The sequence below is a fragment of the Marmota monax genome, unplaced genomic scaffold, assembly GCF_021218885.2.
Source record: "Marmota monax isolate L192 unplaced genomic scaffold, Marmota_monax_Labrador192_F-V1.1 WCK01_AAM20220418_F8-fsc00017, whole genome shotgun sequence".
NCBI classification, from domain to species: Eukaryota; Metazoa; Chordata; class Mammalia; order Rodentia; family Sciuridae; genus Marmota; species Marmota monax.
In genome coordinates, this window is record NW_026695241.1 from 21,942,647 (window position 1) to 21,954,354 (window position 11,708).

The 11,708-nt window shown below is 44.6% G+C and overlaps 1 protein-coding gene across 1 annotated transcript in view; it reads left to right on the plus strand.

The window, feature by feature from the left end:
* Positions 1 to 7,330, plus strand: part of Zfyve1 (zinc finger FYVE-type containing 1) — a 60,028-nt gene extending 52,698 nt beyond the window's left edge. Inside the window, exons 9-12 of the mRNA XM_046440964.2 lie at positions 1,960 to 2,130; positions 2,804 to 2,984; positions 3,715 to 3,828; positions 5,666 to 7,330. Coding sequence (XP_046296920.1) covers positions 1,960 to 2,130; positions 2,804 to 2,984; positions 3,715 to 3,828; positions 5,666 to 5,898 — 699 coding nt within the window. The 3' untranslated portion in view covers positions 5,899 to 7,330. The remainder of the gene's footprint in view (positions 1 to 1,959; positions 2,131 to 2,803; positions 2,985 to 3,714; positions 3,829 to 5,665) is intronic.
* The last annotated feature ends 4,378 nt before the right edge of the window (positions 7,331 to 11,708 follow it).

Consider the following 11,708-nt stretch of genomic DNA (forward strand, 5'->3'; position numbering starts at 1 on the left):
TTTTTCTCATGATAGAATTCATTTTGTCCAAGACTATAGTCGGGATTTATCATTCCCTTATTTTTGGACATTTATGTTTTTTTAATGAATTTTTTATGAGCAATAAAAATGTTTTAGTGACCATCTTTATGTAAGAAAATAATTTCTTTGTTCTGGGAAATTTTCTTGAAGGATATGCTAGGAAGTAGAATTTTTGTAGACCTTTATTTACTTTATTTACTGTTTTTAATTTGACATTGAATGCAAGGTTTTGGAAAAACAGACCTGTTTAGGAGGCAGTGATTTGGTACTTTCATTCCATCAAATCACTGTTCACATCTGGATGTAGTGTATGCCTATAGTCCTAGCTACTTGGGAAGATTACTTGGACCTGGGGTTTAAGGTCAACCTGGGCAACTTGGTGAGATCTTGTCTCCTCCCACTCCTCACTGCCCCCTCCCCCCAAAAAAAAGGAAAAAGGAAAAAGAGTGAAAAGTCACTATTCACACTTGGAATTATTCATAAATCATAACAAATCCTACACCTTTTCCCTTCATGGAAAAAGACAAGTGGTTTTCTCAAAAAGGAATTATTTCACTCTGTTGTCCCCTTGAGGTATAATTTCTATTGACTTGCTGTCTATATTAGTCACATTTCCTTATCTGGCAAATACCTGAGATAATCAACTTCTAAAGAAGAAAGTTTTGCTCTGGTTCAGTATCAGTCCCTGATCACTTGGCCCTATTGCTTTGGGCCTGTGGCAATACAGTACATTGTGATGGGAAAGTCCCATTTATCTCATGGCCAGGAATCCAAAGAGAAAGAAACCTAAAACCTCACATTGGGCCCCACCTCTTAAAGTTCCTACCACCTTCCAATAAAACCATCCTTTAACACATGGGCCGTTGGGGAACATTCCAGAGTTAAAATAGCCCATTTCTACCTGCCAATCCACCTTTAGCTTTTCCTGATTCCTACAGTTACATGAAATTGAGAATTTCCTTATTTTCCTTTACTCCCCACCCCCAATTTCTGTGCCCACTGAAATTTGTTATTGTTGCATAGTTTTCTTTATGGAGCCCACATCCTTGGCCAGATGAGTTTTTTTTTTTTTTTAAATACACAACAGCAGAATGTATTACAATTCTTATTATACATATCTTTGTATAAAGTATGTTCACGCCAATTCATGTCTTTATACATGTACTGTTTTTTTTGCATTACAATTCTTATTACACATATATACCACAATTTTTCATATCTGTTTGTATATTAAATAGGTTGACACTCAATTCGAGTCTTCATACATGTACTTTGGATAATGATGTCCATCACATTCCACCATCCTTGCTAATCCCCTGCTGGCCAGATGGTTTTGATGACCAAGGCTATGCTATCCTAAGGATTTAATATGACCTAAAAGTGAGGAAGTAAAATCATGAGATAGTTTCTATTCCAGGAAAACAATAATATAGTAAATTTACTCTTAGGCTGCTTCTCTCATAATCTTTGGGATTAGGAGAATACATTGCTTTTTATGTGTCTGCTCATTGATTGTTTTAACATAGGTTGTACAGTACAGTGTGCCCAAAACTGTTCTGGATGCTAGCAGGGAGTCAACATACATAATAGATATTGCACTTACACAGAAATAGGATTTCTAGAGGTAGGTAGGTGTTAGCGGTTAGAGAGGAAGGATTCCTAACTGAGCCTGGGTTGAGATGCTTCATGGACAAAGTGTCGCCTCCTATACCGAAGGGATAAAATAAGTCCTGAGTTAAAACAGCTGCACATCAAGTCTTATGGTCAATTCAACAAGAATAAATCAGTGCCATTGGGTGCAGCATTGCCTAGAAGCCATAGATTCTCCATTTTTCCATGCCAAGGAGTTTGTAGTTCTGGTTGGCACCAGGGACCCTTCCCTTCTTCCTTGTAGTTCCTTCACTCAGAGCATGACGGGATCCTGCATTTTCATTCCAGACTGATGGGTTTCTGAAGGACAACAACAATGCTGCCCAGCGCTTGTTGGACGGGATGAACTTCATGGCTCAGTCTGTGTCTGAGCTAAGTCTTGGGCCCACCAAAGCTGTGACTTCCTGGCTGACAGACCAGATTGCCCCTGCCTACTGGAGGCCCAATTCCCAAATCCTGGTATGGTGTGACAGGATGCCCCTTCATCCCCGGTACAGCCCATCCTTCCTCCACTGCTTGGTCCAGGACTAAGCTGGTTCTGTGAACTAGGTGCAGTTCCCCCCAGTGTAGTTATCTCAAAGGGTATTGGAACGGGTAGGAACTTTGAGGCAGTTTCTCCTTAGATTACCAATTTCCTTTTGTGTTGTTACGCAAATATTTTCTTTTTTTATTGGTGCATTATGATTATACTTAATAATGGGATTTGTTGCTAAATATTTACACGTACACATAATTTGGTCAGTTTCATTCCCCAATATCTGCAAGTCTTTTCTTTGTGGTGGGTTATAGTTTCTTTACCTGTGAGAGTCAGTTAATATTGCTCAGATGTTTGAGGCCATAGATACAGAATCTGGAGAAAGAAGCCTTTTAAAGGTCTTTGAGGGTCATCTTGGCTTGATACATAAATCACTAGGACACTCACAGCCAGAGAGCACAGAGCTTCAGTTCATTTATCTTCTTACAGGAAATACTCCCATCCTTTCTATGTTCAGATAACTAGTATTACTGGATAATTTGGGTCCTGACTGAGAAACAACCTACCTCCCTGATTTGCTCCCACCTCCCCTATCTTGTGTCAGCTGACAGACATGTACAATTCCTGCCTCTCTGTTGTGTTTTTGGATTAAAACAGAGCTGCAACAAGTGTGCGACATCCTTTAAAGACAATGACACTAAGCATCACTGCCGGGCCTGTGGGGAGGGCTTCTGCGACAGCTGTTCATCTAAGACCCGGCCAGTGCCCGAGCGGGGCTGGGGGCCTGCACCCGTGAGGGTGTGTGACAACTGCTACGATTCCAGGAATGTCCAGTTAGGTAATGTGGGGACGGAGAGCTTCCAGGGCGGAGGGGGTCCATCCTCCTTCTTTTCACTGGGACAGGACTCCTGCTACCCCAGCCCTGCTCCTAACCACATCACTGTTCTGAGAGTAGCTGATCTGCTGGCACAGCCAGTCGTCCTTTAAGCTCTTTTTTTTTTTTTTTCATTTTCGGTACTGGGGAAGACCCAGCGCCCCACACATGCTAGGCAAGTGCTCTATCTCTGAGCCACTTTCTCGATCCTCTGTTAGGCTCTTCCTTAGCAGGGTTCTATGAGTGCTGTTCTTGGGGGGTGGAGTTTGAACCTGGTTGACAGACCATATTGCTCCTGCCTATTGGAGGCCAAACTCATGAGCCACGGAGGTGCTTCTGAGGGAAGAAACCCACACATAGCCGCTAATCCCTGCAAAGCCTGCAGTTCTTATCAGAGATGGCTTCAACTAAGTCCTCTTCCTAGAGAAGTTTCTAGGTCATGCTTACAGAACCTCTCTGGCTTACTTTAAGAGAAGGTTATGAAGTAGTTACAAAGGATTGGAGGTAAAAGACAATAGCTGTCATACCACTTTCAGGGTCTGGGCTGACCTGGCCCACAGCGCAGACACTTGGAATCACTGCAGGCCAGCACAGTGGTCCAAGGAGGTGAATCCAAAAGAGCTCTGCTGAGGCCCTGAGTTTTCCATTTGGTAGATGACTAAGGCAACATCTTTTCCTTTATCATTTCCCACAGATGTTGCTGAGGCACAGGTAGACGATGAAGGCGGAACACTCATTGCTCGGAAGGTGGGAGAGGCTGTGCAGAACACCTTGGGAGCCGTGGTGACAGCCATTGACATACCACTAGGTGGGCCTGGCAGTGTCTGTCTGGGGTGTAAAGGATGTGGGATGAGAGTTTTTGTGGGTACTCTGGGTTCTCATTGATTTTTCAAAGGCTTGAAAGGTAGATTGGAGTTGGGCATCAAGAAATCAATTACAATTTTACATTTGCTTGTTTCTGCAGCGTCTCTGGTTTTCTCTTTGTTCCTAGAGGCCATCCCTTTACATTTCCATTGCTGCCTAACACACTACCTTGAAATGAAACGCCTGTCAGTAGCTATTTTATGTCTTAAAACTGTGTGGGTGTAAAAGTCAGGAAAGGGTAATTATTCTGCTCCTGGTGGCATTATCTAAAGTTACTATGTGATATTTCAGCATGGCAGCTGGACTCAACTTTTATCTTTTTGGTAGCAGGAGATTGAATCCAGGGGCACTCTACCACTGAGCCACATCTCCAGCCCTTTTAAATTTTTATTTTGAGATAGGTTTTTGCCAGAATTGGTGAGGCTGGCCTCAAATGTACAATACTCCTGCCTTAGCCTCTTGAGTTGATGGGATTACAGGGATACACCATTATGCCCAGCTGGACTGGTCTGGAATGTCTAAGCTGACTTACAGGGGCCTTAAGGGGACTGGAAGCTTGGCTCAGCAGAGTGGCCCTCCCTCTCTGTGTTCCCCCAAGACAACTTCTTTTTTTTTTTAAATATCTTTATTTAGTTTTTTTAATTGGCGCTGGGGATTGAATCCAGTGCCTCTTGCATGCTAGGCAAGTGCTCTACCATTGAGCTACAACCCCAACTCCCCCAAGACTTCTTCATGTGGTGTATCCAGTGGTAGTTGGACTTAAGTGGTTACTTGGGGGTTTAAGAGCTAATGTTTGAAGACATAGAAGCCTCCTGGGCCTGCCAACTGGTACATCTTCTGTACTCTGTTTCAGTGAGTCAAAACCTGCCTAGATTCAAGGAAGGGGGCAGGAGTGTCAAGATGGAAAGCAGTTAAAGAACTTGTGGCTGCCTTTACTACAGTAGCCAAGCTATTATTAATTTAGCTTTTAAGATCCAGATGTGAGGGCTACTTGGAGCTAGGGTGGGAGGAGGGAGAGGAGGGAAAATCCACCAGTGGGTAGAGGACTTTGGCAGGGTTGGCCAGGCCTGGGGATCATTTGGTACACTGTGGGGGAAAGACCAATGTCTCCTGGGTGGGCAGTTATGAAAACAGCTTGGGTCAAACTTAAACATTGTGGCCTACAAAATGAGCAGATGATGAGGTTTTGACTCAAGGATGTGGGATTAGATGGATTAGTCCAGGCTTGAAGCTCAGGTTGCTTCTGCCCTCAGGGTCACCTGGGAGAGGCAGGGGCTGCCCTTGGCACAAATGGCCTGCTACCTCTGCTTCCCAGACTCACTCACTGAGTACTGACCCGGCAAGTGTGTTAGACATGTTATTTCTTGTCATCCTCATAAATAGCTCTTGGAAGGGGTTGTTAGATGAGTAAGCCCCAAAAAGTGAAGTAACTGCTGTTAATCCTGCAGCCACTAGTTGACTTGTGCTCGGCAGAACTGGGACTTCGAAGGAGGTCTCACTTCAGGGTCAGGACTTTTTTTTATAGTTCTCCAGTGTGTCTTGGTGCAGCTATACTTGAGGTTCACCTGGAGAACTTAATAGATAAGTAAATATCAGTGCCTTGGCCCTACCCCAAAGATTCTCATCCTGATGGTCAGGGTAGAGGCCGGGCATCTGCATTTTTTAAAAGCACTATAGGAGATTCGGTGTGCAAGCCAGTATCTGAAGATGCCTTTTTGCCAGTTGGGACTTGGGATACAGGGTATGTTGTGTCCTGACCATCACCTTTCTTCCCTCTGCAGGCCTCGTGAAGGACGCGGCCAGGCCTGCCTACTGGGTGCCCGATCATGAGATCCTGCACTGCCACAATTGCCGCAAGGAGTTCAGCATCAAGCTCTCCAAGCACCACTGCCGTGCCTGCGGACAGGGCTTCTGTGATGAGTGCTCCCATGACCGCCGGGCTGTTCCCTCTCGTGGCTGGGACCATCCTGTCCGAGTCTGCTTCAACTGCAATAAAAAGCCCGGTGACCTTTAACCCCAGCTCCCTCTTTCCGAGTCCTTCACAATTCCTTAGGTTCTCAGGGTTAGAAACAGAAGTCTCATTGAGGTAGGCCCTCCTCCCAGTCACCTGTTGTGGTATGTGTTCTCTCCTCTCCTCATCCTTGGGCCACTTTCCCTCTGTGGGGGTGAGCCTGACGGCAGGCCCGAAGGCATAAACCCCTCAGGGCAAGGGACCGAGCAGCTCTAAGCAAAGGGGCGTGAACCCAAATCCGTTGCATTTATTTCAGTTAAAAATAATAAATATATATATATATATATATAGACATATACATATGAAAGGAATTTGGGAGTGTATTGAGGCTGCTGCTGGCTGTGAAGACTTACCCCAGTCTGTCCCCACTACAGGGATGGGATGGCAGTAGCAGCAGGTCTTCCCCACAAAGCCAAGCCAGGTCCAGAGCCACTGCGTTGCTGGTCGCCTTTTGCTGCTTCTCTCCAAGCCTTGGCAGCCTCCCTTTCCTGGCTTTTCCCTTCCGGCCCCCCAGCTGCCTGGTTGGTGGGTCTCCCAGCAATGCCTACTTGAGGCAGCCTGAAGGGAATTCTGCTTGGGCCCTCAGGGAGCTGAATCCCAATTCTTGGATTAAGCCTGTTAAGCCTGTTTTAGAGACGAACCAGCTTATTGTGCGGGTCTTAGGGGTGTGTGGAAGGTCAGAAGTTGGGTCTTCAGTCCTGAGAAGTCAAGTTCAGGTGCTGTGACGTCCCTTGTAGTTGGGGAGATTCCCAAAGGACTTGGGCCTTCCCCAGCAGCCTTTCCTGCTCCTTAATTCTTCTGTTTCCACTAGGCTTTTCTGGAAGGCCGCATTTTTGCTCCTAAATCAAAAGCACCTGCTACCCTCCTCCCCCTTGAGCCTATCATCTTCTTCTGAGTGTCGCATTAGAATTTTTATTGCATAAAGTGTCTTAATTCTTTGTTTCCAGAAACACAGCCCCTCTAGCTATTGGAGGGGTAATCAATGAGAAACCTTCCAGGGAAACAGAGCACAGAATGGACTGTTAGTTGTTTTTTTTAAAGTATATATAAATATTTCAACAGATCATAAAAGAAAAATTCTATCTCTTTGGTCCATGCAAGAGAAGTCAAATGAATGTTTCTCATCAAGAGCTTGGACATCTATACCTATCATGACTGGAAAGAGACTGTTGTGCCGAATCCTGTCATCGGGTGGAGTTTATCTTCAGTGGCCAAAAAAAGAATTAAAGCAACATAGTTCCTGACTGAGCTGGCTGGTGGGTGGAGCTTTGGGGAGGTGCATGGGCCGCCATTCCTGGCTTGAGTATCTGTGGGGTGTGAGCCCTGGAGTTAGTCTCAGACCTGCACCTTCCTGCCTCCTGTGGACCAGCGACTGAGGCCCTACTTGAACTGTGTATTATCAAATTCGCCATCATAAAAGAATCTTCCTGCTGAACATGGACTGTGCTGATTCTTTCCTCTAATTCCATCAGTAAATCTTTTTCCAGTTGATGGGAAAGTATCTGGTGGCTTGCAGAGCAGTCGCAAAGCGAGGGGCATGCATCTGGAGTGGTAGTGCTGCCTGAAAATGGTTGCTTATTACTCTGACAAATAAGTGCTTTTCCCTAGAAAAAGTATAAGCAAATACCACAAAACCATTATCACATGGACTGGTTTTTTATTTATTTTTTATAATTTTTTTTTTTTTTTTTTATGGACTGGTTTTTTAATCTCAAAATGACAGTTTTTCCCCAGCTATTGGGCAGATAAGACAACTTGCCCCACATCAGTTTGCCCTCTGGGGCCAGAACTTTTTAGGGACTAGAGGACCACAGAGTTCCTCAGGCCTTGTCACAGCAGTGTGGAGTTAAGTGAAGGCAGGGGATAGCTGTAGTAAGGCTGAGCTAGGCCAGCTGGGCACCAAGTGGGGGATTGCGTGGCTCAATGGCAGCAGCTTTTTAATTACTTGGGTTCTCTGGGTTCAACTTTGGTAGCCATCATGCCAGGGTCTTAGGGGAATCCTCTCTCAGAAAAGACTGGGTGTTACTCCTCATTTCAATGTCAAGATTTAATATAGGAGTTATTAGTGACCTTTTAATGTGGAACTTCCCAGGCTTCATCTGATTCCTGTGTCGTCTACCATCTCCCCATTTTTGATGGCCACTGACACTTGTCTGTCCCTTCTCCTCTTCCTTGTTCCTGTTCTTTCCCTCATTTATTCTTTCCTTCCACACTTCTCTCATTTTTTGGATGAGTAGGGCAGGTTAGGGAGGGTTTGAGGAGAAGAGGTGAAAGGTGGTGACCCCATTAGACTTGGTCAGCAGTTCTGTCGTCAAGCTGGAGCACCCCTAACCCTGAGCATGTGAATGCTGAGCCATGTGGTCGTGACATTTCTAGCCCATCAACCTTCATAAGGCTCTTTAATAGAAATCGCACAGAAAAAGTCCCTTTTTATGCTAGTCCAATCAGTGGAGGAGAAGGGTACCAGTGTCAAGTAGGAGATTCTTTTCCTAGTCGCAATCCCAGTCTCAAATTAATGAGGTAAATGCAGGCTGAAAGCAAAGGAGGGGAAAAACTGGCTCACCTTAATTTTCTCCAACTCAACACCACAAAACCAACCAGCACCCAGATTAAGAAACATGGCTAGCAAGTCAGTGAGACCCTGTCTCTAAGTAAAATACAAAATAAGACTGGGGATATGGCTCAGTGGTCGAGTGCCCCTGAGTTCAATCCCTAGTACCCCCACCCCTGAAAAACATGGCTGGACTTCAAGTACTTCCTGTCCACCCCTACCCCCAGGAATAAGTACTGTCCTGATATTGAATAGCACAGATCAGTTCCCCTGCCGTTGCTGGGGAGGTGCTACATGAACATTTTAAGTAACTGAACACCTGCTTATAGGTAGTGAAGGTAGCTGAACCTCGTGAGCTGTAGCTACAAGTTTCGCCTTTTTTTTTTTTTTTTTTAAGAGACAGTGTGAGAGAGAGAGAATTTTTTTAATATTTATTTTTTGGTTTTGGGCGGACACAACATCTTTGTTTGTCTGTGGTGCTGAGGATCAAACCCGGGCCGCACGCATGCCAGGCAAGTGTGCTACCGCTTGAGCCACATCCCCAGCCCTACAAGTTTAATCTTGTGTGGCTGAACTAAGTGGCCTAAGCAGTGGGACCCAATGAGAGCTTCACACATCCATTGGGTTTAATTGGCTGGTTGAATTATTTGGGAATTGGATTAGTTGCCTCTTCCAGGCACTTTTGGGAGGTTTATGAGGTTGACGGTTTGTCAATCATACTGGAAGGCAGGCCCTTGTTCATGTTCATGTCTTGCAGGAGACACTTGCTCAAAGAGGTTCAGAGGCCAAACTGCCTGGCAAGTAGGACTTGAGTTGTCACCTGGGTCCAGGCAGGCCTGTGGCCATGGCACTGTGAAACTTCTCCCCTCAATTTTTCCTTCCTCTTCAGATTATGAATTCTCTTCCCGATAAGAACAGGGTCTTTTCAAAAGGGGAAAGTTGAAAAGCCAAGGCTTCTACTGTTGTCACAGGTGGGCTTAGCTTTGTATCTATAAACTTTCCCGTTGTCCTCAGGTTTTTATGACAAGGACAGTAATCAAGTTGGTCTAGTATATACCACAAGAGCTAAGTTCCATTTGTTAAAAAATCCTGATATAATGGTAATTTTGCTACCATATTTGTTTCTTCAGCTTCAGAACTACCGTCACTCACAGTGAAAATCAGCTTGTGTATTCTCATTAATGGAATTATTTTTAGTCACTGTACACAATCTGCATTTATTAAGTTGTGCCTGGTGCCTTTTAAAAATTTTATTAAACTTAAGTATCACAAGGGCTGGCGAGGTGGCACATGCCTGTAATCCCAATGGCTTGGTAGGCTGAGGCAGGAGGATCTTGAGTTCAAAGTCAGCCTCAGCAACTTAGTGAGGCCCTAAGCAACTTGGCAAGACCCTTTCTCAAAATAAAAATCAACCTCGGGGTGTGGCTCAGTGGTTATGCAACCCTGGGGTTCAATCCCAGGTCAAAACAAAACATCTCAGACACAGGTACTACATTTGACCAGAGCCAGCCATTTTACTGTTAAAAGACAAGCCTCAGTACTACATTATCATGCTGACACGTTTAGTTCTAGCCTGAATCTCTAAGGCGTTGGTCCCATCCTTAGTCTACTCCCTTCAATGTCCTGAAGAGAGGACAACTAAAAGAGCCTAAGTGGATTTCCTAGCCAATAAGTCACCTCAGTTCTAGCTGCTCTGGGCTTCTTTGTGATTACTGTGCCTTTTCTCAGATCATGATCTCTGAACAGTACTGTTAATATTGGAACAGCTTTGATTAAAGTGAAGTCAGAGCCTTGTGCTTCCTAAGCACATGCTCTACCACTGAGCTATACCACTAGCCTGAACCCTGGTTTGTCTGTAAAATGATGCTAACTTTATATTACTACTATTTTTCTTCCTGCCTCCTTTCTAGGTTATTATAAGGATCAAATCAATTAGGGATAAGTTCCTTATAAAATGTGAGACACTAAAAATATTACAACCTATAGTTCAACTATTACATAACCAGTCTGATATTCTCACCCATTTTCTGGATTTTGGTTCTTTGTAAGCTGTATGAGGCTTCTGGCAGGAAGTACATGGAACGTTCAAGAGGATAAGAGCTATGTTCCAAATGAAGCTGTGGCCTTTGGTCACAACCACCCCACAGTCCAACAGGAAGGGAGCCAGGGAATGAACAAGCCCACTTGATGTCCTCTTGCCCTTTGCATTCCTGCTGATTCTTCCCATTCATTGACCTGCCCTGCCTCTGGGGTTCAGGGAGCCCTCTAGTTCGGAGGTCAGTCTCCTGAGGCATGCATTTGAAGGCCAGATGGGCCCGAGGGCAGAGGGCAGCTCTCCAGCACAGTTACTAAAGTTGGTCTCAGCTGTTTCTTCTCTTATCCAGGATCTTAGAGGGCTGGGGATATAGCTTAGTTGGTAGAGTGCTTGCCTTGCATGCACAGGCCCTGGGTTCAATCCCCAGCACCCCCCCAAAAAAACAAAACTGAGACTTCATTGAGGCTAAATTGCTGCTGCAGCAGCTCAAGCTCTCAGTCATCAGAAGTATCATCCACACCATAGTTCTTCCTACTTTATTGGTTGGTAGAAAGGCTTCTTAACACTGTATGAACATTTCACAAAGTACAGCTCTGAAATCACAAAAAGTCAAAATGGATCTTCTTTGACCTTGGGTCCTTGAATCTGACATTCAAGTTGCTATAACAAAAATAGAAGCTGCTATCCCCTACATTCTGGAAGGTGTTTCAATAAAGGCACTTTAAGGACTCTTTAAAACTAGCATTTAAAGAGATCCATGTTCCCTTCCAATGCATGAGTGCTAACAAAAGGAAAATCTCAAGAGATCTACTGAACGGGCCATATTTAATGATATCACGTTTAATGATGAGACTTGAAGACATGACCTGGCTTTTCCTTTCCAACCCTGTTGGCTTTTTCAAGGACACTCAGGTATTCCTGAGACCCCAGGCACTGACTACACATATTCACCAATCTCATCACTGGGCTTCTCCACAGGGCTTTTGGTAAAAGCAGCAGCTCTAATTTAGTTACTACCCATCTCCTTTAGTCCTTAAGACCAAAGGGAACTAACTATTTAAAGGCTTTCAACAAGAAGAGGATGTAGGTACCTTTTATTTTATGAAAAGGACTTTCAAGCTCTGTATGCCCACAATTTCACTGTAACAACTTTATTAGTGTATTCATATGGAACACCTAGCACCTTGCCCCTAGCAGCCAGAAGGATGAAGGATGTAATTTGTGTGC